This window comes from Cervus elaphus, chromosome 8 (genome assembly GCF_910594005.1).
Source record: "Cervus elaphus chromosome 8, mCerEla1.1, whole genome shotgun sequence".
In the NCBI taxonomy this organism is placed as follows: domain Eukaryota; kingdom Metazoa; phylum Chordata; class Mammalia; order Artiodactyla; family Cervidae; genus Cervus; species Cervus elaphus.
In genome coordinates this window covers 16487581-16515058 of record NC_057822.1, presented here as the reverse complement: position 1 = coordinate 16515058, position 27478 = coordinate 16487581, and the positions used below count along the sequence as shown (strand labels likewise).

General features: G+C 46.0%; 1 protein-coding gene across 2 annotated transcripts in view; it reads left to right on the top strand.

The window, feature by feature from the left end:
• Positions 1 to 27478, top strand: part of ARMC9 (armadillo repeat containing 9) — a 171376-nt gene that overhangs the window by 29041 nt on the left and 114857 nt on the right. For both annotated transcript variants that reach the window (XM_043909702.1, XM_043909703.1), the window contains exons 9-12: positions 4631 to 4729; positions 17749 to 17783; positions 21172 to 21283; positions 24221 to 24313. In XM_043909702.1, the coding sequence (XP_043765637.1) occupies positions 4631 to 4729; positions 17749 to 17783; positions 21172 to 21283; positions 24221 to 24313 (339 nt within the window). The remainder of the gene's footprint in view (positions 1 to 4630; positions 4730 to 17748; positions 17784 to 21171; positions 21284 to 24220; positions 24314 to 27478) is intronic.

Genomic DNA, 27478 nt, shown 5'->3' with positions numbered 1-27478 from the left:
GTTCACATGTAATTTTAAGGCATAGTGCAGACAGTCCTTGTACCCTCTTCCCAGTTTCCACCAGTTGTAATAGTTTGCAAAACAATAGTACAGTATCTCAGCCAGGATATTGGCACTGATACAATCTATTGCTTTACCCTGATTTCCCCAGTTTTACTTGTACTCATGTGTGTGTGTGTGTGTATGTGTGTGTTTTAAGCTTTATACAGTTTTATCACCAATATAGTTTTATGTATTAAACTTGCTTTAACACCTTAAAAATGTGATTATGAAATAAAATGTATTCTAGAAATTTTTGAAAATAGAGAACTAGGCAAAAATAAGATTAAAATTACCTGCCATTATCTCACTTAGTAATAACACTTGTTAACATTCCAGACTTTTTTTTTTCAAAACTTAGATACACGCGTTTTACAGAAATGGGCTCAGTTCACACAGTCTTCTAGTCTGCTTTTCTCCTGAATACCGAATCACGCATTCTTGAAGTCATTAAATATCCTCCTACGATGCCTCACCTCTCGTGGCTGTTTTCCGTCATGTTACTTAGTGTGTTCGGTCTCTATTGTTAGGATTGTTTCCAGGTTTTTACTTTCGTAAGGGGGCATTTTAGTAAACACTTGAATCAATTGTGCAGTTCCCTGGGATTACCCCAGAACTCTAGGCCAGAGCAACAGGTGTGGATTGCTTTTTACTATAAAAGATTGTGAAAGTGAAAGTGAAAGTTGCTCAGTCATGTCCAACTCTTTGCGTCCCCATGGACTGTACAGTCCATGGAATTCTCCAGGCCAGAATACTGGAGTGGATAGCCTTTCCCTTCTCCAGGGGATCTTCCCAACCCAGGGATTGAACCCAGGTCTCCAGCATTGCAGGTGGATTCTTTTAAATATGTTTTAATACCCTATACTGAAATGTCTTTGCCCGGATGAAAACACAGCACACAAACATTCACAGAACTGCTGAAAGTTGCATGGTATGGCTGGAATGGCCGAAGCTAGAGGGTGGGGAGTGGCATATGTTGGAAGACGAGGCAGGGGAGGTGTATTGGGGGCAGTCACGGAGAGATTTATAGACTGTGCTTAGGAACATGTGCTTCAGCCTGCAGTTACTGAGGAACTTTTGAAATGTATATCTTGAAAATTGTTGAGGCTTTTTAGTTCTGAAAACAATACATGCCGACTTTTCTTTAGTACAGAGAAGTACCAGAAACAAAACAAAGATGGCTTATGTAATCACTGTTAACAAAAAAATGAAGAAAAGAAGGCATGTATGTAAAGAATTCAAATAGTACAGAAATAAAAGAAAACGTGTGTTTTCCTTTTGCCGTCTCTCCTATTAAACAATAACTGCCATCGTCGCGGTGTGGCTGCCACAGCCAGGGTTGATGTGATGCCGGGTGTGGCCCGCTGACCACAGGTGGGACCTGAGCTCTTAATGCTGGAGTGTGCAAGCAGAGGCCCACACACCACTAGGCAGGGGGTTGGAAGGGCCTCCAGTATCAAGACAGGGAGACATGGGGTTGGGGCAGGGGGCAGCACTGGAATCTGAACTAGCTTGTTTTTAATGTAAAATAAATACATACTCATAGTAAAAAATTGAAACACCTCAGAGGAGTATATAGTTAGGAGCAAAAGGCCCCTTACACATACAGTTCCTTAGTCTCATTTTCTTGCAAGATTAACACTTGTGTATTACTTCAGAACCCTTCTGTGCGTGCGTGTGCATATACACATACTACTTGGGGTTATGTAACCCACTATCCTTCTCAAACTTGCTATTTCACTTTCAGCATATCTTGGAAATCTTTCCACATGACCACACACTGCTTCATTCTTTTTAATGCTTGTACATTATTCCACTGTAAGGGTCAGCCATAATTCGTCAGATCTCTGATGATGAACATTTAGATTTTTTTGTTTGCTATAACACAAAATGTTGTACATACTGTGAAGTCACTCAGTCGTGTCCAACTCTTTGCGACCCCATGGACTGTAGCCTACCAGGCTCACCTGTCCATGGGATTTTCCAGGCAAGAGTACTGGAGTGGGTTGTCATTTCCTTCTCCAGGGGATCTTCCCAACCCAGGGATCAAACCTGGGTCTCCCGCATTGCAGGCAGACGCTTTACCCTCTGAGCCACCAGGAAAATCCTGTACATACTGTATATATCCTTATATATACAGTATACTTTTGAACGTAGGGAAGATAAACACCTGAATGGGATTACTAGGTCAGAAGTTATGGGCATTAAAGTTTTGATAGATGTTGCCAAATTATTTCTCCAAAGATTTCAACAATGTCTACCCGGTACCTTCCACCCCCAGTAGCATATCAGAATATCTATTTCTTCACACATTTGCCAACACTAGGCATGATTATACTTTGAAATTTTTGCTGGTTGGATAAGTAAAACTTGGTATTCTGAATATTTCAACTTACATTTCTTTAATTATGTGTGAGGCCAAATATATTTTCATATGTCTTTTGGCCATTGATATTTTGTCTTTTAGTCAACTATTGTATACATGTCCTGTCCTCTTTTCACTTGTTTTAAGCAAGAAGGTGACAGAATCAGATTTCCGTGTTAAAGAAACAGTTCTGGTATCAAAGGAGAGGAAGCGATTTCAGGAGCAAAGTGTTGCTCCAAAGTCTCAGAAATCACAGAAAACTCTAGAAGTCCAGAACTGAAAAGTGTCCAGTGTGTCTGCCATTTAGAAAGTCATTGGTGGTGGCCTTTACCATGGGAGTTTCCATGGGGGTGATGCAGATGGGGGCTCAACTGGGGTGTGTGGACAGGTAAAGGGAAGGCGAGGCAGCAGATGTTGGCTGTTCTTTTAAGGACCATGGCTGTGAAGGAGGAACATCGAGAGGGTGGTTGATAGATGAGGATCTCGGGAGGAGAAAGGGGAAGGTATTTTTGAAATATGAAATATACCTGGACACGTTTCTAGGTTGTAGGGGAGGAACTGGTATAAAAGGAAAGGTGAGATGCACAGGATGAACAAGGAATGTTTTAATTTTGATCCTGTAGGCATTCAAAGGAGATGGGCTGAGGATAATGTAGGAGGTGCAGCCTTGAGGTGGAGCCCAGATGATCCAAGAAATTCTGCACAAGGAACAGTCTTTCTTGTGGCTGAAACAGATCGGAGATTTCCAGGAGGCAGACAGGAGAGCCACAGGGAGAGAAGGGGTCTTAGCCCAGTGTTTCTGCTCCTTCCAACCCACCAGTCAGTTGAGTAGTTGTCCTCTTGTAGGCATGAGTGAGTGAGCATTGGGAAAGGACGCCTGTTACATTAGCATGTGGGAGTTCACCACACAGAGTCAGGAGACTGGGAAAAGAAAAGTCCCTCCAACAGTCAGGCATAGAAAAAGTCTGGAAGGAGGTAAAACTGTCTGGTGGCTCAGTGATAAAGAATCCACCCACAATTCAGGAGATGTAGGTTCGATCCCTGGGTCAGGAATATCCCCCGGAGAAGAGAAAGGCAATCCACTCCAGTATACTTGCCTGGAAAATCCCATGGACAGAGGAACCTGGCAGGTTACAGTCCATGGGGATGCAAAAGAAGTCAGACACAACTTAGCAACTAAACAGCAACAACCTCTAGGGATTGACTTGTGGGGGCAGGGTGGACTGGGGACAGGTTGGGGCGCTCTTACCTCTTTTTTTTTTTTTTTTTTTTTGACCACACAGCTTGCGGTATCTTAATTCCCTGACCAGGGATGGAACCCGGGCCCTCGGCAATGAGAGGAGAGTCCTAACCACTGAATCACCAGGGTGTTCTCATTTTTATATATATTAAAAAAAAAAAACCAAAAACATGAGAAGAAAACATTTCAGAGATTACCACCTTAGATGCTGGATAGTCCTGAATCATGATGGCTGATGAGAGAGGCATGAGAGGTGCTGCAGAAAGAGGCCACCGTGTAACTGCTTTGATGCAGAAGTAACCCAGCTCCTGTCATCGAGCGCTGGGTGGTTCATAACAAGCCTCTGTTACTCATTCAGTTACCGTTTACTGAGCATCTATCATGTGCTGGGCTCTCCCCTCGTCCCCGGGACACAGAGCCATAGGCCTCCTTCATCTCTTCCCACAGGTCCGGAAAGCAGGAGGCAGACCCGTTGGTTTTCTTGAGTCCACTGCTTGAGCCCAGATCTTCAGATTTTTAGGCCCGGCATTCTTTCTATCATGACTTTCCATCCATTCTTACCGCTCCCCCCTCCCCCTGCCCTACCATGACTTCACTGCTTGAATTAACAAAAAATTGGTTTAAAATCAAGTTTATTTTATGGGAATTCCCTGGCTGTCCAGTGGTTAGGCGCTTTCACTGTGGAGGGCCCAGGTTCAAAAATCCCTGGTCGGGGAACTAAGATCCCACGAGCCAGGCAGTGTGGCCAAAAAAGAAAGTTTATTTTGCAGGACAGTGGGAGTATGTTAAGTGCAATTACATGACTTAAAGTATGCTGTCCCGTGGTCACACCTGGACAGTGTTAGTTTTCTCATCAGGTTCAACTCGCTAGCACTCCGATGTTAAAGCAAAATCTCACCTCCGCGCCAGTGGAGCGGCCGTGGCGCGTCAGTGCCCACACCGGCCAGGGCAACACTCACCAGCCATCCCTCCTGTGTCCTCTGCAGATCACGCCCGAGTACCTCCAGAGCGTCTGCGTCCGCCTCTTCAGCAACCAGATGCGGCAGAGCCTGGCGCACAGTGTGGACTTCACGAGGCCCGGCACGGTGAGGCCCACAGATTTCACCACGTGTGTTAGTTGCTCTGCGGTGTCTGACTCTTTTGCGACCCCATGGACTGTAGCCCGCCAGGCTCCTCTGTCCATAGGATTCTCCAGCTAAGGGTTCTGGAGTGGGTTGCCGTAGATTTCACCATGCCATAACTTTAAAAAATGAGAGAGCAGGAGGAAAGAACACATTCGGGAGTCTGCATTCCAGCAGGCTTTGGAAGTCTGTACCTTCCCAGAAGGAAAAGAAAGCTGTTTTTGGAGAATGAGCAGCTATAAGGCAGCCTCCTGCCGGGGAGACAGGCTGGTCTCTTCCAGGTGGGGCTGCTCTGTGGGCACCAGGGCCGGTAACAGCAGCAGGTCAGGAGGAAACCAAGGCAACTTTATCCTCTTTTACAGATAACTGCCAGGTCTCAGGCAGGGCCTTTCTTTTTCTCTCTTTCAACTTTATAAAGTTGCAAAAATAGCCCAAAGGACACTTGTATACCCTTTACCCATATTCACCAACTGCTGATATTTAATTCTTTTGTTCACTTCTTCTCCACACACAGACACACACAATATGTTTTCTGAACCATCTGAGGATAAATTACATATATTATGTCCTTTTCTCCTAAATACTTCAGTGCACTGTGCATTCATTAATAGGAATGTTCTCTTATATAACTATGATAATCAATTTCAGTACATTTAATAGTGATGCAGTATTTTGCCTCATTAACTTACTGTTCATTTTCCAGTTTTGTGAGCTGAGCTATTAACACCCTTTACAGCATCTCCCCACCCCCAGCATACAGTGTGGGGTCAGGTATTACAGTTGACTTGTCCCGTCTCTTTAGCCTCCTTTCGTCTTGAAGGTCCTCTCAGTCTTTCTTTGACTTTCATGACATTGATATTTTAGAAGAAGATAGTCCTTCCCCTCCTTTAAAAATAGAACATTTCTCCTTTTGTGGTTGATGTTTCCTTGGGGTTAGATTCAGGTTTGCCTTACAGGCCAAAATACTCCATAGGTGATGTGTCCTTCCTCGGAGAGCTTGTCTGGAGGCTTGGGGAGTTGGTTAGGTCCTCAACCAGGGACAGACAAAGTACACCAGCGTCTCCCGAAGGAGTTTTCAATTTATGGACCCCTGTCCCGGGAGACACCAGCCTGGCGCTTGGTCCAGAGGCCGAATGTGTGGAGCTAGGCAGCTAGGAGGGAACACTGGGTTATCCCGAGGCACACTCGAGGGTCAGAGCCCCTCCCTGAGGATCAAAGCCCCATCACCCAAGGGTCAGAGCCCCCCCAGGATCAGGGCCCCCAGCCGCAAGGGTCAGAGTCCCCTCACCTGAGGGTTAGACTTCCCCCCCTAGATTTAGAGCTCCCCCCCCACCAGGATCAGAGCCCTGCCTGAGGGTCAGAGCCCCGTCCGAGGGTCAGAGTCCCTCCCCCCAAGGGTCACAGCCCCTCCCCATGAGGGTCAGACCCCCTACTTGAGGGTTAGAGCCCCCCCTCGAGGGTCAGAGTCCCCCTTCAAGTCAGAGCCCCTCCTGCCGAGGGTTAGAGCCCCAGTTTTTCCTGAAGTGTTTGCACATGAACACAAGGGTCTTCATAAAGAGGCCTTTTTTAGTTTTAAAATAATCTACCTCATTCTCAAATAGGTTTGAAGCAACTTCTTATTATGAGAAAACACACATATGAGAAATGAAAAAATAGAAAACAAAGATAAAGAAATTTTGGTTAGAATTCATAGACACTGAAAGTAGATTGGTGCTTGCCAGTGGGTAGGGGAAATGGAGAGATATTGGTCAAGGGGTACAGACATCCAATTTTAAGGTGAGTATGTTCTGGGGATGTAATTGACAGCATGATGACTATAGTTAACAATACTGTATTGTGAACTTGACGGTTTCTAAAGGAATAGATCGTAAATGTTCTTACTAGAAAAAAAGGTGAGGTGACAGCTGTATATTGTGGTAATCACGTCACAGTACACACATTTATCAAGTTATCACACTGTACACCTTGAACTCACACAATGAAAGATGTCAGTTATATCTCAGTGATACTGGAGGGAAAAGAGAAATTATGGTTAAAAGGAAATGAGGGTGAGAAAAATAAAAGTAAGCCAGGCTAAGGCTGGTATAAAAAATGCACGTGGGGAGCGTGGCCTGAAATTGGTGCCGGCTTTCCAGCAGCCAGTGCAGAAAGCAGTTACATGATTTATTTATAACGGAAGAGATGATGATATTCACTGCATCTAAGACAACGTTTGTGCTGCACGTGCAGCCTCCAAAGCACAACAGTAAAATGAACGCCCATGAGCCCATCACACGTGCCCACAATAGACCATCTCAGTGCCGCCAGTGTCCCCTGGTGCCCTTTAGACCATGAACTTTTTCCAACTCAGTGTATTACTCTTACAGTTTAAAAGCAAGTCACTAAGTACATTATTTTTGAAGACCGGCAGGTCAAAAAAATGCTGCATGGGGTGATGCTGTAGCTCAGACCTGAGGAGAGTTCCTCTCGTGGATCTTGGTAGAAAGGATGTGGTACCATCCTTGTGAGCCAGCGTCCTTGACCGTGTCCTTGGGGTGCACATGGAAGGACTGGCCAGCCGCTGCTGTGTCGGCTATGCCACACGTGGACAGTGAAGGATAGGAGCTGTGGAGCCTGTGCTTGAGGATGTGGCTCCAATGACATCTGCGTACAGAAATATTAGTGAGTCGGCCATTTTTTTTAAATGTCAGTTAAGTACACACAGACATCTGAGTGTCAAACAAGTAACTTCCTCGTGGGCCCTCTAGGATGGAGGGCTTCAAGCCACTTCCCTGAGGACCGGCTGAGTTGAGTTTTTATGTCCTGTATATGCCTGGCTGTAAGTCATCAGTCTTGGGATGACTTTAAGGATCAGAGTGTCTTTACCAAAAACAGGGGCTTTCTAGGGACTTCCCTGGTGATCCAGTGGCTACGACTCCATGCTCCCAACACAGGAGGCCTAGGTTCAATCAATCCCCTCATCAGGGAACCATTAACAGATCCCACATGCTACAACTAAGGTAAATTTTTAACCATAAATTGAAAGAGACCCCACATGCCTTGAGGCAGGGCACAAAACAGAAGACTGATGTCATGTTTAAAAGGAGCAGCATCAAAGGGGATGGGGACACAGCACATAGGACCTTTCATCCCGCTGGAGGTCACCTTCGTTTGCCAAGAGACTGGTCCTGCCATCCTCCCGCGTTGCAGTGAGGCCAAGGTACAGAGTCTAAGCCTCAGAATTCACAGGAGGGAGGGTGAACTCTGTTTATCTTAACTCATGACCATTTTTTTTTGGTCACTGAGTCACTGACTTACTAGGCAATAAAATCTGCAAACAGTCTTTTATTGTTCCTGGTATAGCTTTCTTACAAGATGATAAAAAAGAGTAGATGAGGGGTCATTATGAAAGTGTACAGGATATTGTCATTGATTGGGCATGCTTAACGTCAATGTGTGGTATCAGATGTATAATGTATGGAGAGGAAATTAGGATAAAATTTAGATGGGCTGTCTGGTGACTGAACTGATAGGATCTAGGATTCGGAAGGAGTAAGTGCATGTGTTAGTCACTCAGTCGTGTCCAACTCTTTGAGATCCTATGGACTGTAGCCTGCCAGGCTCCTCTGTCCGTAAAATTCTCCAGGCAAGAATACTGGAGTGGGTTGTCATTCCCTTCTCCAGGGGATCTTCCCAACCCAGGAATTAAACCCACGTCTCCTCATTGCAGATGGATTCTTGACCATCTGAGCCACCAGGGAAGCCCTTCAGAAGGAGAAGATTGCTTTTTTGTTTTTTTAAGGGGAATATATTCTATCCTAAGGGCTTCCGCAGTGACTCAGCAGTCAAGAACCCATCTGCTATGCAGCAGACATGACAGGGGCCATGGGTTCAGTCTCTGGGTTGGGAAGATCCCGTGGAGAAGGAAATGGCAACCCACTCCAGTATTCTTGCCTTGAGAATCCCATGGACAGAGGAACCTGGCGGGCTACAGTCCATGGGATGGCAAATAGTTGGACATGACTGAGCAACTAAACAACAACAACATTCTACTCTAAGACCATACAGAATGTCATCAATTTCAAGATAAATCAGTGAGCACAGACCAGCCTTCTTTCTAGCCTGGTCCTTGATCAACTTCTCTTTGGGCTTATTCACTGTATTCATGGAGAAGCCTGGCCAGGATCCATCATAAAACAGCTGCATCTTCTACAAAATGTAGTACTTTGATCTGGTTTTTAAATCTGACTGCTAAGAATCTGGCCCTGTGCAACCTCATTCACTGTTGAAAGTTCCGAAGGGTTCGGTAAATCGCACCCTTCTTCCCCTGGAGTTCCGAACCAATTGAAAAATATGATAGAATGAAGGAAAATGGAACTGAAGGTATTGCTGCTGATTCTGAGGAAGCTTATACTGGAGAATGTGGGGGTTTTTTTGGTAGACAAGTGGGTTACCTACTTTTCAGCCCTGGAATTAAAGAAATGTTCTCACCCAGTCATGGACAGTGAAGGCCAATCCCTGCCCCCCAACCCCTCCACCCACACAGCCTCACTGCCCAGAGGAAGGGGGCACAGGGTAGTGAAAATCCAGCCAGTCACCCCCTCTGGGGAGTGTGTGTGAAGATTATGCTAGCGGAGGGCCCCATGGGGAAACCAGAGGTGTGTTTCTACCCTACCTCGTTCCCGCCCAGGTAACTGTCCCAAAGTCTGCTGCATTATCAGAGTTGTCTGTTGCTGTGAGGTACTCAATCATGTCTGACTCTTTGGAACCCCATGGACTATAGCCCACCAGACTCCTCTGTCCATGGGATTCTTCAGGCAAGAATACCGGAGTGGGTTGCCATTTCCTCCTCCAGGGGATCTTCCCAACTCAGGGGTTGAACCTGCATCTCTTGCATCTCCTGCATTGGCAGGCAGATTCTTTACCACTGTACCACCTGCAAAGCATTATCAGAGTTGGCTGACAGATCTGGATGCTCCTAGGATTCAGTTCAGTTCAGTCGCTCAATTGTGTCCGACTCTTTGCAACCCCATGAACCGCAGCACGGCAGGCCTCTCTGTCCATCACCAACTCCTGGAGTCCACCCAAACCCATGTCCATCAAGTCGGTGATGCCATCCAACCATCTTATCCTCTGTTGTCCCCTTCTCCTCCTGCCCTCAATCTTTCTCAGCATCAGGGTCTTTTCAAATGAGTCAGCTCTTCCCATCAGGTGGCCAAAGTATTGGAGTTTCAGCTTCAATATCAGTCCTTCTAATGAACACCCAGGACTGATCTCCTTTAGGATGGACTGGTTGGATCTCCTTGCAGTCCAAGGAACTCTCAAGAGTCTTCTCCAACACCACAGTTCAAAAGCATCAATTCTTCTGCACTCAGCTTTCTTTATAGTCCAACTCTCACATCCATACTTGACTGCTGGAAAAACCATAGCCTTGACTAGACAGACCTTTGTTGGCAAAGTAATGTCTCTGCTTTTTAATATGCTGTCTAGGTTGGTCATAACTTTCCTTCCAAGGAATAAGCGTCTTTTAATTTCATTGCTGCAATCACCATCTGCAGTGATTTTGGAGCCCAGAAAAATAAAGTCAGCCACTGTTTCCACCGTTTCCCCATCATATTTGCCATGAAGTGATAGGACTGGATGCCATGATCTTAGTTTTCTGAATGATGAGTTTTAAGCCAACTTTTTCACTCTCCTCTTTCGCTTTCATCAGGTTCAATTTTTGAGACAAGAACTCTCCCACATAGCCTCTTCTAACAGTTGGGCTGCTTGTCACCACTCTAACCCTAGGCTTGTCATGCCATGGTCCCTACCAAGTCAGGCTCCAAACCCTGGACCATGATTTACTGGGATATGAGATGAATTTGGGGCTTCCCAGGTAGTGCTAGTGGTAAATAACCTGGCCGCCGATGCAGGAGATGCGAGTTCAATGCCTGGGTTGGGAAGATCCCCTGGAGGAGGGCATAGCAACCCACTCCAGTATTCTTACCTGGAGAATCCCCAGGGACAGAGGAGCCTGGCGGGCTACAGTCCATGAGGTAGCAGAGTCAGACACAACTGAAGCAACTTAGCACACGCACATGCATGAGATGAATCTGATTTCATGTTATCAAGCATCTAGTGATAAGTAGTAAAAGAAGAAGCTTCTTCTAAGAGCACAAGAAGGAGAGTTTTTTGTCTTCTAAGATTATACAGGAACTACACAAATATGTGTCAGCTGGAACATGTATAACAGTTTAGCAGGAAATGGAGTGAAGCACAAATCCCTTCCCTCCCTCACACCCCATCCTGCCTTCCTCCACAGGTGACACTGTTTGACTGTGTTTTATATGCATCCTCCAAACCTTTAAAAACTATATATGACTGAGATTTTATTAGATACATCCTTCTGCAGCTGTCTCTTTTAACTTAATGGTATATTTTCGGGAGTCTTTCATGTCCTTTTAGCATATTTATATCTCCCTTATCTTTTAGAATCTTAATTTGAGAACAGTATGGTTCATTTAACTATTCCTCTGGTAGACATGGTCAGTTTTTTGTTGTTTCTAACGGTGCAACATCCATCTTTGTGTGCTGCAAACAGCATTTAAAAGTGCTGTGGAATGCCTTTCTCCTCTTAGCCCCCATTTGCAGTGGCTAAGAATGAATGCAGAGACACTCTCAAGGTGGACACAGCCCCCTGCGTGAGTCCCAAGGCCCACCCAGTGGCACCTCTGGGTTTGTGATTCTTCAGATGGGAAAGTTTCCATTTAAATCTGTCCTTATTGGAGAAAATGGCTTATTTAAAAATTAACCCTCCCTTTCTCGCACAACTCCCAATAGGCCCCACTGGAAGTATAAGAACTTCCCTGGTGGTCCAGTAACTGAGATTCTGCACTCCCAAGGCAGGGGGCCTGGGTCCAATCCGTGGTCAGGAAACTAGATCTCACATGCCACAAATAAGAGTTCCTATGCCACAACTAAGAGTTTGCATGCTTCAGCTGAGACCCAGTGCAGCCAAATAAATAATATAAATAAATTTAAAAAAAAAGAAATGTAATTTATAGTACTTCCAGATCTGATAGCATTAAGTATACTAAAAGCTCAGGACATGTGGCTCTTAGGAGGCATCTACTTCCAAAATCAGCCATCTTTATTAGCAGTAACAACCTGCAGAGCTGGGGTGGTGGCCGTGACCGTGACCCTTTTGGGAGGGGGCCTCGTGCAGTTAGTTGTTCAGGAAGCCTTGCTGTGACGCTGTTCCGCTAAGGAGGGCACTTCCTGAAGCTTCCAGTAGGGGGAGCTGTGGCTCCCCCTGCCCTGCCTCCTGGCTTTGTGTCTGTTCAGGGTCTCTCTTTCTGTCCTGATTAAAGCAATGTTTTCTGCCTGGTCTCAGTCTCAAAGCCCTTAGATCTCTGATGGCTCCTTCTCATGGGAGCTGGAGTGACCTTTTTGGTTGTGTCTTTTTTTTTTTTTGGCCACAAATGGGATCTAGTTCTCTGACCAGGGATTGAATCTGCACCCCCTGCATAAGATACCGTGGAGTCTTAACAACCAAACTGGCCAGGGAAGCCCCTGGCTGTGTCCTATTTGTTTAGCCCACAGGTTTCAGGAAGGATTTAGGTACATACAGGAATCTGACCTTGACACTCTACCTCGCGTAATACCTGTCAGTGCTTGCAGTCCAAAGTGCTCTGCGTGGAGTCCTCAGCCCTCCGTGATGTGATGCCTGTCCATCTATCCAGGCCCGACTCTGGTCACAGAAACCCCCCGAGGAGCCCCAGCATGCCCACCCCTGGCCCCAGAAGCTCAAACACCTGCAGGCTAGGGGGTGGAGGGACAGGGCCAAGGGCAGTGCCCTCAGTGACCTGGGGAGCCAGAGAGAACCCTGCCTGGAGAGTCCTGGAAAACTCGCCGGCACATTTGGACACCCACGCCACTCACACGCTTAGCTCTGTTTCCACATGTCATTCGCCCCATGGTCCATGGCAATGCTCCCCTCCTGTAGCCACACCCCTGCCTTCTCGAGTTGTGCACCTCCTGTTAGAGGGTTGGCCATAGCAGCCACCCTTCTCCAGGTGGTGGGGATGCCCCCTGGGTCTCCGGCTCCTGTGGCCTCTCTGCCTGCTGGCCAACACACAGTCCCTCAAGTGTCCTGTGGTTATTTAATGTCTCCTGGCGATCATGCCCTGCGAGGTCTCTTAACAAGGGTCCTGCCTTTGTCTGCACCGCACAGGCGGCCCCTGCATCAGCATTAGTCCTGGGTGAGCAAGGCCTGGGAAGCAGGGCTGGCCGCGGACCGGCGTGGTCTAAGGAGGTTTCGGGCCCCAAACAGGGCCTTCCGTCCCTGGTGTCCTTGCGGCTCTTCCTGACCCTCCCTGGACTGCATCCCCTGGAACAGCAATTTCCAAGACATGTGCCCAGAAGCCAGCCCCACAGGATGGCCCTGTCCCCAGACAAAGCGTTGATGTCACGATGTCACGCTGTGTCCTGAGGTTCACAACCGCACACTGGCATCTGGAGAAGGCCCACAGTGAGGGACCGCTTACCCCGTCCCCATGGGGACTACTCTGCAGTCCTCATGACCGAGGGACACTCACGGCATGTCACACCTCACACCAGTTTCTCTAAATACACTTCCTGATGTCACGGGTCATTAGCAAAGCCCCTCTTCCTGCCACTGTCACCAAGAGCTGTCCCAGGCTCGTGTGGCCCCTCTACCCTGAGGGCCAGGCTCAGGTCCCTGGCCTGCAGGCTGAGCAGTGATGGAGGCATAGCTCTGCCCTGTCACTCTCAGCCCAGGTATTGATTTATCTCTTCCACGTCCAAGCATTCCAGAGAGCCCTGCCCCGAACCTGGCATGGGAGAGGTGCTCAGTGACTAATGACAGGTTCAGCGATGGGTTCCTATGTTCATTGTTCCGCTGGCCTCTGCCTGGGCCCGGAAAGGGTTGCCGCACCTTCACACTGTGTTTCCCCAGCTGGGAAAGCACTGCCTGCCTGCGCCCAGCGTCCACTGTGGGCTGGGATGCCGGTCTCTTTCTGGTGCCCGAAGCCTTGGGGTCCTCGCCCTGACCACCCAGCGTAATGTACCAGAGGTCACACAGCACCCACGTGGCCTGCAGTCGGGCCCCGTAGCAAGGGGATGCTCTCTGGGCCCATCGTCCAGACTTGGAATCCAGTGTTAGCTCGAGAGGGAAGTGAATCCAACTGATGATGGACTTGGACCCTTTCTCTCCCAGCTTTCTCTCCCTGGGGCTGTCCTTCCTTGGCCAGACCATTGGATCTGTGTCCACCCCACGTGCCTGCAGAGCAACACCCACAGTTGGTGGCGGTGACCTTTAGAAATCCCGTCCAGTGTAAAGGCTGGTCGAGAGGTCAGAGCAGGCCGTCCCCCCACCCCCCGAGGTGTTTGAGTGTTCTTACTAACGCCTCCACCTCGGGGAAGGAAGTGGTCATTGTCACCTGCAGTGAGCTCTCCATTCTGTGGGCAAGCTTCTACCGGGGTGTCCGTATTAAGGTCAACATCCCAGTTCATAACTTCAGCTCATTGCCGCTCAGCTCCAGCACCCCCGTCAGTGCAGGGAGCTCAGGGTGGACGGGCAGAAAAGAGGGGGAAGCGAGGCTGACTTCCACGTGCTCTCCTTGGTGTCTGCACCCGCTGGTATAATATTGCCCCTGTCTTGCAGATTTGGTGTGGAGAGTTATTTGATCACTGATTCTCCCCACTGAATTGCAAGCTGTCTGAGAAGAGGGTCTTTGCCTGCTCACCAGTATCAACAGTGCCTAGCAGAGGCCTATTGGGTGAGCAGTCAGTAAGGACTTAACGAAATACCATAACCTCTCCTTTCTCATTAAGAGCGTGCTCAGCCATTCTTCCTACAGCTCATCACCAGTTTGGTGGTGGTTTTTTTTTTTTTTTTTGGTGGTGTTTTCTTTTACTTGATTGGATAATAAAGGGGCTTCCCAGGTGGTGCTAGTGGTAAAGAACCTGCCTGTCAATGCAACATGAGTTCGGTCCTTGGATTGGGAAGATCCCCTGGAGGAGGGCATGGCAACCCACTCCAGTATTCTTGCCTGGAGAATCCCATGGACAGAGGAGTCTGCAGGCTACAGTCCAGGGGATCACAAAGAGTTGGACACCACTGAAGTGACTTAGCATGCATGCACAGATAATGAATTCTTGATACTGTTTGACATACTGGCTTTTCTCATGAAAGGGTCAGTTATTACTACTTTTCAGTTAATTTCTTCATAGGACAAATAGAATGACATAGAATTTAGCAAAAGAGGAAAAGAATCAATTTTTTGAAAGATAGAAAAGGTTTTCTTAATTATGAGAAAAGGGGATGTATGTAAGTGAATTTTATTTGTGGACATGTGAATTAGCCAATATCACTAATTTTAAAATATTTTTCTTTTGTGCATATATTATGCTAATATTTTACTATGGCTATGTCCTTAATTGACTCATTCCTGGCTCCTTGATCCTCTTAGTGTGTTAGATGAGTAATGTAGTTGACATTTCCAACTTATTTTCTGAACTCCTTCCTACTTAAGCCAGTAACAGGAATAACAGGTAGTTTCTTCAATTAAAAAAACAACAAAAAAAGTCAAGGGTTTTTTAAAAAAAAGAAAAGAAAAGGAAATTCCCTGGTCGCTCAGTGGTTAGGACTCTGCTTTCTCACTGCCAAGTGCCAAGGGCCCAGGTTCAGTCCTAGTCAGGGAACTAAGATTCCACAAACCATGCAGTGTGGCAAAAAAAAAAAAATAGTGAAAGAGTTAAAAAATGCAAAACATACTTGGTCATGAGCCATTTAAAAGCAGGGTTTTCTGTCTTCGAGGTGAGAATTGGGAGGTCTGTAAATACTTTGAAGGGAAACAGTTGACAACAGGGCTGATTTATTACAGTTGCTTGTTAAATTTGTCAAGGATTCTGAAACGGATTCTATTTTTTTTAATAATTTTATTTATTTATTTATTTTTGGCTGTCCTGGGTCTTTGTTGCTGTTCGGGCTTTTCTCTAGTGTGGCGAGCGGGGGCTACTCTCTAGTTGAGGTGTGTGGGCTTCTCTTGTTGCAGAGCACAGGCTTCAGTAGTTGTGGCATACAGGCTTAGCAGCTCTTCGGCATGTGGGATCTTCCCAGACCAGGGATCGAACCTGTGTGTCCTGCATTGGCAGGCAGATTCTTTACCATGGAGCCACCAAGGAAGCCCTAGAGTGCCCACTTTTGAAGATTTAAAAGAAAACAAAAAACTTTTTTTGGCTACGTGGTTTAGGGATCTTAGATCTTAGGGATTGAACCTGGGCCTTTGGCAATGAGAACATGGAGTCCTAACCACTGGACAACCAGAAAATTCCCTGAAGTGCCCCTTTAGGAAGTCAGTCTTGATTCATTCATTCAGCAAATGTTGACTGAGTGTCTCTGTGGTCCAGGCACTGTGCTTTGTGTTAGGGACACGAGGGTGCTGTATCTCCAGCCTTTGAGGAACTCGGTGTCTGCTAAAGGAGAAGGACAGAGAAGTGGCTGCAAAATAACCACCATTGAATATGATCAGCGTGGATAAGGCTCGAGGATTGTGGTGACATAGAGGAAGCAGAGTATCACCGCCTGCCCCTTCTGGAAAGGCCCCACAGATGGCTGAGACTTCCTCTCTTCTGCTCTACTTCGCTTTTCCCTCCTAGAGTTCTCTTCAGCAAATGCTAAACATTCTATCACTCTCAGTTCACTTGCTTAGTCGTGTCTGACTCTTTGCGACCCCATGGATTGCAGCAACGCCAGGCTTCCCCGTCCATCACCAACTCCCTGAGTTTGCTCAAACTCATGTCCACAGAGTCAGTGATGCCATCCCATCATCTCATCCTCTGTTGTCCCTTCTCCTCCTGCCTTCAATCTTTCCCAGCATCAGGGTCTTTTCCAATGAGTCAGTTCTTCGCATCAGGTGGCTAAAGTATTAGAGTTTCAGCTTCAGCATCCGTCCTTCCAATGTATATTCAGGACTGATCTCCTTTAGGATGGACTGGTTGGATCTCCTTGCAGTCCAAAGGACTCTCAAGAGTCTTCTTCAATACCACAGTTCAAAAGCATTGATTCTTTGGTGCTCAGCTTTCTTTTAGTACAACTCTCACATCCATACATAACTACTGGAAAAACCATAGCTTTGACTATCTATTACTTTACCTATAAATAATTCAGTATACATCTCAAACAGATAAGGGCTTTAAAAAACAAACAAACAAACAAAACATAACCACAGTACCAAATATAATTAACACTAATTCCTTAGTATCATGTAATACCAATGAGATTTTCACATTTCGCTTCTTTTCTCAAATGTCCTTTATGGTTGGTTTGCGTCAATCCAAACAAGTGCCATTCACAGCACTTGGTTCTTTCTCTATTGTAGTGGATGCTTAATATGGCAAAAAGAAAGCAAGAAAACAATAAATGGAACATGCCCATAAAGTAGGCCGTGATTTGGCCTATAAACAGATCTTTAAATCCCCTTTAGGGAGTGGTATGGGAGGGGGCTTGTGAATTTTTTCTATAAACATTTCTATAGTGTTTGACTCCGTGCAAAGTGCGTGTGTTATTTTTATATTCAAAGATAAAATCTTTATAAAACCAGGATAATAAACTGATTTTCATTGCTTTAATTTTTTATAATGTCTTTGACTAGGCAGCTTTAAGTTCCTCCAGGAGCTTGGTCAGGGCGACCCCACCCGGGGTTTTATAGAGTGCTCTTTGGAGTGGAGTTTAGCAACATGTCAAGGGTGGGTGGCTTGGGAAATGCATCAGTAAGGTGTTACATAACTTGGACTTGGGCTAATTTTTATTTTTTATTTTTTTTAATTTTTTTTGGGGGGGGGCTAATTTTTAAATTGAATCTGATTATGGTTGGAGAATCCGATGGATGAAAAACTTTGCAAATCTGTTGTTTTTGTGCCACTGTAGTGATTGGGGGTTAGTGCATTGCTGTCAGTGTTTTAACACAATCTGTTTCCTTCTATCCCTTCCCCCACAGGCCTCAACCATGTTAAGAGCCTCCTTGGCACCCGTGTAAGTAACTGCTCTGAGGAATTGTTATTAAGGGGAATAGCTATGGGTAAAAATGGATTTCCAAGTGCTTTTAATAAATTCTCATTTTAATTGCCTAATTTAGATGAATTCCTTTAATTATCTGGAGCTCCATGTAGGTATTAAAGGAAATACCAGTAATTATAAGTAATACTTATCAAATATGTTTGGAATAAAGTTTTTTTTAAGTCCCCAAAAATACTTATAAAAATATCTTTTTAAAGTTATTTCTATTTATGTTGGCAAGGTAGCATCGAATGGAAAAATCATTGAATTTTTCTTATAATGTTTTATAGAAATCAATTTAATTTCCTGTCATAAAGCAGTCAGCGGAGTGTTGCCGTGTTTACATTTCACGTTCTCCGCTGATTCACACCATGGCCAGGGCCACAGGCCGGCTCTGTGTTGTGCTGGAGCATTAGGTTGTCCCCCAAGGGGGTGGGGAGCTCCACCAGGCATGTGTGTTGCAGTAGCAAGGAAGTCGAGAGCCTTTGGCATGGACATGAGGACTAGGGTGGGTTCTGGTGACCCCCTGAGCCAGCCTTGGGTGGCGGGGAGTGGGGGATGTGGTGGGCTGGGTGCTGTGAGATGATTACACAGACACCTGCAGTTCACACAGCATTCCCTCCCTCCATCCTCCCTGACCCTGACATGGACCCTGCACTTGGTTCACTTCGGTTGGTGGCTCTAGAATGTGGTGCTTATGAGCACAGACTGTCAGGATTAAAACCCCCTTGGCCACAGACTCTGTGACCTTGGACCACTTTTATACCTCTCTGTAGCTCAGTTTCCTCATGGACCCTGGGAGAGTGGCTGGACCACAGAAATGCCAGGCTGTTGAGCAACTTGTTGGTAATATTGCCATTGTTGTTCAGTCTCTTAAGTCATATATCCAACTCTTTGCAGCACGCAAGGCTTCCCTGTCCTTCACTATCTCCCAGAGCTTGCTCAAACTCATGTCCATCCAGGCAGTGATGGCATCCAACTATCTCATCCTCTATCGCCCCCTCTCCTCCTGCCCTCAATCTTTCCCAGCATCGGGGTCCTTTCCAATGAGTTGGCTCTTCACATCAGGTGGCCAAAGTGTTAGAGCTTTAGCATCAGCATCAGTCCATTATTGGCAAGTAAATATGGCTCAAATAGGACAGTTTTTCCTCTTTACAGTAGAAGCTCCCCAGCTATGGAACATTATCAAACTTGGTTTTAAAAATGGAAATTTTTTTGTCTAGAAAAAGAGACTGTTTGAATTTTAATTTTCTTTTTTTTTACTTTTGAAATAATTTCAGAATTGCAAAAAGAGTACAGAGAATTCCCATATATCCTTCACCCAGATTCCCCAGTGTTACTGTTTTACACAAGCCCAGTGTAGTTATCAAAATGAGAAAATTAATGCTGAAGCAGTACTGTCATCTAACCTGCCGGCCTTACTCACACTTTACCAGTTGTTCCACCATGTCTTTTCTGTGGACTGAGACTCAACCCAGGATCACACGTGTTAGTCCTGGCACGTCTTAGTTTCCTTTACTTTGAAGTCCTTCTTCAGTCTTGGTCTTTTGTGGCCTTGACACTTTTGAAGAATACTGGCCAGCTATTTGTAATTGCAATTTTTAACATATTTGTATTACTTTTAAAACTTACAATAGTATCTGCCTCTGGGGGGGGGGATGGAAATCAAAATAATCAATGTGTCATGTACAAAGGTTTACCATTTGCTTGTTTTAAATTGAAGATGCTCTTCCCCAGAAATGTTAACTGAGACCCCATTTGATGCCTCTTTTCTAGCTTTTTCTTCTGGGCACTGTAAGAGGATCTCGTATTGTCTTTTAAAAACTAACATTAAGGGAATTCCCTGGCAGTCCAGTGACTGGGACTCTGCACTTTCACTGCCAAGGGTGGGAGTTCCAACGTGGTCGGGGAACTTAAGATCCTACAAGCCACATGGTGTGGCCAAAAAATAACCTAGCATGTAAATTTTTTCTATAATGTAAGTAATACATGCTCATTATAGAAATTTTGACTCCACAGAAACATATGAAGAAGAAATTTTAAAGAACCCCCAATCCTACCTCCCAGAAATATTAACCCAATTTTTACTCCACCCTTAAAAACAAATGAAACCCTACATATTTAGTCTTTTTACTCAGTTCTCAATGAATCCTCATTGAATATTAATATTCTCTGCACAGTTTTAGTTTTTAGTCTTTTTGTTTTGGAACAATTACAGATGCACCTGAAGTTGAGTCCTCCAGTGTCCCCCCAGGGGTGACATCTCATCTGGCTGTAGTAAAACATCCAAATGAGGAAATTAACGTTGAGACGGTCCAGACATCATTCAGTTTTCAATTTTTCTGTACCCTCCAATCTCCTTCTGTTCAACAAAACAAAATGTGAGGTTGCTTGTTTAAAAGACAAGGCATCTACGATGGTTCCTTCCATTTCTGGTAAACCAAATGCAGGTGTCGGGTCGTCCGCACCTTGTAGATCTCTGAACAGAGATCTCTCTTATTTGAAACCTGCCTTAGCCTGAGGTCTGACTCAGGTCCTCTCGAGGAGGGTTTGCAAATTGTCCTACTTACTACCCGCCTCACCCGCATGTCCCCACTGCCGCTTCCTGGCCATATCCTCCTACCTCCTGGAGGGTCAGTGAGGCGCACCTCATTTTCAGGGTGGTTTTCTGACCCCTGGTCTGTCCTTTGGGCTTCCCCTGTGACTCAGCTGGTAAGAAATCCGCCTGCAATACAGGAGACCTGGGTTTAATCCCTGGGTTAGGAAGATCCCATGGAGAAGGGAAATGCTACCCACTCCAGTATTCTGGTCTGGAGAATTCCATGGACTACAGTCCATGGGGTGGCAAAGAGTCAGACACGACTGAGCAACTTTCACTTCACTATCCTTCACATCCCCCCAAGCCCGCCCCTCAGGCTTGAGGGGGACAGGTTTTTAGGAAGGACCCTAGGGGCCTGCTGACACTAATAAGACTTTGGATTTTGCTCAGAATCTTAGAACTTTGATGGGAAGTTATGAGGTCCCCAATGCAATTTCTTCCCTTGGAAGCCCTGGTGGAGCCCTGGTCTATTGTGCATGCAGTGGTTTCCATAGCCATTAGGCAGACTCTTCGTGTTAGGAAAATGTATATAGATCTTGGTACATAAACAAGAGAGGCAGAGCTGAGCCCTATGAAGCCAGGGTCGGGGCCTGGAACCCAGCCCTCTCGGTAGAGGTTGATGCCAGGAGCATAGGGAGAGCAAGTGGACCCCTGCCCGACAAGTCTGTCAGAGCCGCTCAAGATGGGACGTAATGATACTCAGGAGGTATAATGAACGTGCCCTTCTGCCCTTTTCTTTCTCTTTGAACTTGTGTTGCTGAGCAGGAAATTGAAGGATGTCCCGTTACTGCCCTCCTTGGATTATGAGAAACTGAAGAAGGATTTGATTTTGGGGAGTGACCGCTTGAAAGCCTTCTTGTTGCAGGCTCTACGCTGGGTACGTACCTTTTTCTTGAAGTAGAAAAAAAAAAAGACCATGCTGGTTTTCTTGACTGGCTCCCTTGCTTGTATCTTTCAACCCATCTTCTCAAAATCATTCTTCCTGCTGCCTGCTGATACCAAGAGCTAAAATTAAAAAAGCAGCTTCTGACGATCCCTGTGGTCTCTTAAAAAAAAAAAAAAAAACCCTTATATTGACATCATAGCTGCCATTACCCTCACTTGATGATTTGATACATGCAATTTCCAGGCCCTGGAGTCGCCCTGTCCTCTGGCCCCTTCCCTGGTTGTGAGTCAGACCTGCAGCTGGTGGCATCAGCCTGTTAGAGCTTGGGGTCCCTCTCATACTGACCCCCATAGAGATCTCCGGATTTAGATATTCCCCTGCAGCCACATCAAGAGAGAAAACTTGTTAACAAGTCTTTAAGGAAAATAAAGCCTAAACAGTGGCTTTTCTGGGAATCCCCTGGGGGTCCTGGTGGTTAGGACTCCGCACTTCCACTGCAGCGGGCGCTGCTTCTGCCAAGGGGCAGACAAAAAAAGAAAAAAAAAAAAAAAAAGACTTCATTAAAAAAATAAATAGAAACTTCCCTGGTGGTCCAGTGGCTAAGACTTTTCACTCCCAATGCAGGGAGCCCAGGTTTGATTCCTGGTCGGAAAACTAGATCCCACATGCTGCAACTGAGACCCAGTGCAGCCAAATAAAAATGAGAAAGTAAATAAATAAATGGTTGCTTTTCTCCCCAGTCTTCAGATTGATCACAGTTAAGGCAGTGATTCCCAAGCCTTTTGGTCTCAAACCTCTTGACATGGTCAAAAATTACTGAGGAACTCAAAGAGGTTTTGTTTGTGTGAATTTTTTTCTACCAAAATTTATAGTGTTAGCAGTTAAAACTGAGAAAATGTATAGTTATTAATTCATTTAAAATGAACAATAATAGGACCTCCCTGGCAGTCCAGTGGTTAAGATGCCACACTTCCATTGCAGAAGAAGTGGGTTTGAATCCTGATCAGGGAAATAAGAGCTCATATGCCATGCATGTGGCTTGACCAAAGAATAAAAATAAATAAATAAACACTAATAAACCAAGGACATAACATAAATAACATTATGAAAAGTAACTGTTTTCCAAACTAAAAAAATTAGAAGGCTGACGTTAGTTTGCCTTTTTATAAATTTCTTTAATGTGTGGCTTGATGGAGGACAGCTGAATTCTCATCTCTGCTTCTACATTGTTTGTCACAGTATCACACTTCATCTAACCTCTGAGAAACTAATCATTAAAAAGACAAAACATATCTTAGTATTATTATAGAAATAATTGTGACCTTGTAGACCCCTCTGAAGGGACTCTGGGAACCCCCAGGGTTCCCCAGACTACACTTTGAGAACTGCTGGTGCAAGCCAATACCGGTTCACTCCTTAACTGAACAGTCTACTCTGATTGACCCGCAGTAGTGTCAGACCTCTTCAGGGATCCCCACATTTCAGGCTCTCTTGACATCAAAATACCTTTGTGTCATTTCTCCATCTCTGGATAAAAATAGCTCTCCTCACGTGCACTCTGATGGCTGGCAGCACTTCTGGGAATGTGTTTTTTGGGAGCACTCTGAGTGCTCCCAGACCAGCAGGAAGAGTCCAGCGACCAGTTAGCATGTCTGCTCTGCCCAGTTGACTGGAATGGGTGGGGCAACGAGAGTACCGTGCCCGGAGGTTTGCCGCTGCCCTGGTTACCAGCCTCCCTGGGGCTCTTGGATTATCCACTGGGTTCCCGCTGTTTGTCTGTGCAAGTGAGCCTCGTGGTGAGACCTGGTAATCCTTTGCTTACTGAATGACATTATCATAGAACAAGCAGGAAAAACACACAGATCCTTATAAGATTCCATCTGAGACCCCTCCAACACCCCCACCTCAGCCCCTTCACACCAGCCCAGCAGAGGCCTCCTAGGTGTGACCATGAACAGCACATGGGTGAGAAGACAGTGGCAGACTACCCAGAACTGAACGGTGGAGGTCCCCAGAGGCAGGTGTCAGAGACAGACTGGACCCGCTGCGGCCAAGAAGAGAAAGTGAAAGTCCCTCAGTCATGTCCGTCTCTTTTCGACCCCATGGACTATACAGTGCATGGAATTGTCCAGGCCAGAATACTGGAGTGGGTAGCCTTTCCCTTCTGCAGGGGATCTTCCCAACCCAGGGATCGAACCCAGGTCTCCCGCCTTGCAGGTGAATTTTTTACCAGTTGAGCCACAAGGGAAGCCTAAGAATACTGGAGTGGGTAGCCTAATTCCTTCTCCAGCGGATCTTTCCCACCCAGGAATTGAACTGGGGTCTCCTGCACTGCAGGCGGATTCTTTACCAACTGAGCTATCAGGGAAGCCTGCCAAGGAGAGGCACCCCGGGAAAGAGAAGGGAAGGCAGTGCCAGGGATGCCCCACACAGACACTCATGCACACACAGTATCCCCAGGCCCCCGTAGAATGAGTGTGCTCTGTGGGCCTGGCGCTCACTCCCAGCCCTCCCCATCTGGCACCTCCCTCAGCCGGACCACACATCCTAGCCCGCACCACACTCGCACGTCCCGTGAAGCCTGAGAGTCTGCTTATCCTTCAAGGACCAACTCTTGAGCCACTTTCTGGGGGGGGGACCCTCCAGGCATTGGGGAGCCCTCCCTTATCTGGTCCCTTGCAGTCCCGTCATTTTCCACTTTCACTGCTCAGGAAAGTATGTATGTTAGGTGACTCCTGCATCACCCATTAGGAAGTTCGCTATAATTTTTTGTTCACCAACATGTCTGCTGGTTGACCAGCTGCCCAGCTGGGTGTTACTCGTTTGGTTTGGTGAAAGGCACAGTTACTGGTGCCACCTGTGATGAGAAAATGCCTTTTCCCCACGTTCACACTTGGACCTCACTGCTCTTGTTTTTCTTCATCCTAGCGCTTGACCACATCGCACCCCGGAGAGCAGAGAGAGACCGTCCTGCAGGCCTACATCAGCAACGACCTGCTGGACTGTCACAGCCACAGCCAGGTCGGTGGGAGACGGGCCGGCGCCCAGCCGGGGCCTGCCCTTCTGGGGAGGGTCTTAGAAGGAGGAGGCCCTTCATTTCTATGCATATCTTCAGCAGAGTGACCGTATGTCCGCCTGCCCCAGGCTTCTGAAATCTGCTGTCCACCCTGGAGTTGGGCCCACTTTTCACTTCTAAGGCAGACTCCTAGTAAATAAGCTAGTACTGCCTGATTCAACTCTGCATCTCTTTTCTGCCATTTTTCTTTTTTTTTCTTCTCAAAGTCTCTGCTCTTGCCCTCATGCCACTGCTTACCATGAGTTTTAAAACTCAGCAGGACTTAAAATGGGCAAGGTAAAGAAGCAGATTCCAGTTATTTTCATCTGGGCCTGACTTTTACACATCTTCCACACTATTTGTATAGAGCTTTGGACCAGATGGGTCTAATGGTGCAGTGGGGAAGTATGGGGTTTAGAGGGACATGAACTGGTCTCAGATCTCTGCCCAACAAAAACTGGACAACGCCCTTAAGCAAGTTTCTCACCTCAGGGAGCTTTCCCACCACCGAGTCACCTGCCTTGGGAGCCTGTGGGATGGTTGTGTGTGGTCACATGTGAGTAACTTGGTACCCAGTGCGGAGCGGTCCATACATGGTGGTTCTCCTCCCCACGCCCACCCCCTTCCACGGTCTCAGCACCTGTTATCAGATGGGAGGAACATCGAGAGCTTGGCCATGGCCTACAATGAGAGGATACTGCATCTCATTATTTCACTTACATCTTTATCTAGGATGCTCTAAAACCTTCATCTCCCTACTGTTAAGGGAGTGGAGTATCCGTACCTCTTCTGAACCTGATGAAACAGCCCCTCCAGGAGGCTTGTCACACGTGATTTGTTGTGTACACAGGCGGCAACACTGAAGGGTTTTGCGTTTCTTCTTTGTACATTATCTTATTGCTCCCATGAAAGAGTTGTGTTAAGTATGAAAAATAATTTCTCAAATTCTAGAGTTATTTTCTTTAAACTTTTTTGTTGTTGTTGTTGGTATTTGTAATGACATTGAATCTAGTTGAATTAGGCATGAAGCAGCTGAATAATAAACTCTCCTTACTTATAAACTCAAATTCAGTTGTATTGAATTGAATCAGAATTCAATACTGATTGTTTCTGAATTATGATATTTCATCGAATCTAAGATGCAGTTCCCCCTGCCCCATGCTAGCACCTATAAAAATAGTCGATGGCCTGTTACAGCTTAATTGGCAGTGCAGTTTTCTTTCTTGGTTGTGCATAAAAAAATACGTCCTCTAATAAAAAGTGTCTTAGGTTTTATGATACATGATATTTGTCAAAATGCTGTCATCTTTATAGCCACAGAAGATGTCATATCTTCCTCAGGTCATTTTTTTTTATTGGTATGGCTTATTTATTTGTTTATTTTTTAATAAGAAATGAGCTGGAGTTATCTTAAGATGTCAGAGAATCTGCAGAATTCTGCCATGTCACCATGACACCAAAATAAGTTGGGATATAAGTATTTATCTCACAGTTTGTTTATCCGTTCATCTATTGACAGACCCTTGAGTTGCCTCTCCCTTTTGGCTGTTGTGAATAATGCTGCACTGAACACGGGTGTGCACATCCTCAGCCCCATCTTAATCAGTTCCTTGTTTTTCTTTATAAGTAGCCTCATTTGCATATGTCCCCGGAATAATACAGTGTTTATTTGGGGTTTGCTGAGTATCGAGCTCAAACCTTACTCTGCAAGGAATGGGTACTATTTCCAGGTTAGATGAAGGCACCTAGGGGAAGGTGATGTGAACAAAATCGCTGGATTATACTCAGACACAGCTCCCCTGGGCTCTTACTGGTTTGTCTGGGGACACTGGTAGTCAGAGTCAGGAGAGAGTCTGGGGAAGCATAGGGCATCTGGCAGGGCTGAAATGTAGCCCAGGTGCTGGTTATCCAGCAGCAGTATGCATGGCCAAGGGGAATGGTGAGGCACTCTAATTTGGGTTTTAAGTTGGCCTGGTCTGCTCATAGTTCTCAGGAGTTGATCACACTTCTGTGGGGTCAACAGACTTTCCACAGCTGATTCATGCAGCAGGGTGTGGAAGGGGAGCTGAAATTTCACCAGCATGTGGGAAGGGGTGTCCAAGTACACATGAGTCTGGGCTCACCAGCCCAGGTATGTTGCACTCTGCTTGAAAATGTGTTACATGGTGAGCTACTGTGGAACCCTAGCCGTATTTACTATAACTGCATAGTCTGTGCCCTAGCAAAAACACACCTAAGTATAATCCCAGCAGAAGTGTGCCATATGTTCAGCTGCAAGAGGTATAAGAATGTTCATAGCAGCAGTATTTATAAGAACCAGAACACTGGCTATAACCAAATGTCCATCAGGAGTAGAATGGATAAGTCATCTTTGATATATTTTTAAGATGGGATATATTGAGCCATTGGGCCATTGGGCTTCCCTGGTGGCTCAGATGTTGAAGAATCTGCCTGCAATGCAGGAGACCTGGGTTCGATTCCTGGGTGGGGAAGATTCCCTGGAGAAGGGAATAGACAGAGGACCCTGGCAGGCTACAGTCCATGAGGTCACGAAGAGTCACGTCTGACTCTTCAAATGTCTGACTGAGCAAATAGCACTTTCTTTCCTTTCAAACATTGAGCCATGGGAAGGAGGACATAGCACACAACATGAATGAGTCTCACAAACATGATATTGAATAAAAAAGTCAGATATAAAAGAATAAATACAGCATGGCTTTTTTTATTAAAAAATTTAAAACAGAACTAACCCACGATATAAGAAGCCAGGAGAGATGTTGCCCTTGGTTTAGATAGGGACCCTTGGAGGGCATCTGGGGCTTGGATAATCTGTTTCTTTTTTGTTGTTGTTGTTGTTCTGTTTCTTGATGTGACAGTCTTGATGTGACATGTCCACTTTGTGAAAACCTATCAAGCTGTATACTCATGATCTGGGCAATATTCTGGTGGATGTTATATTTCAGTAAAATTTTTACCTAAACAAAGATGGCCAAATGGCAATAAGCATCTTGGGGGTGACAGGCTTCAGTATGCCACTCTTTTGAGTCAGTCATTCAGTCTGCACTGGTGGCCCTCCACCTCTGGGGCAAAGCTGCCTTCCAGAAATCTCTCTCCACCAAACATATATTGAT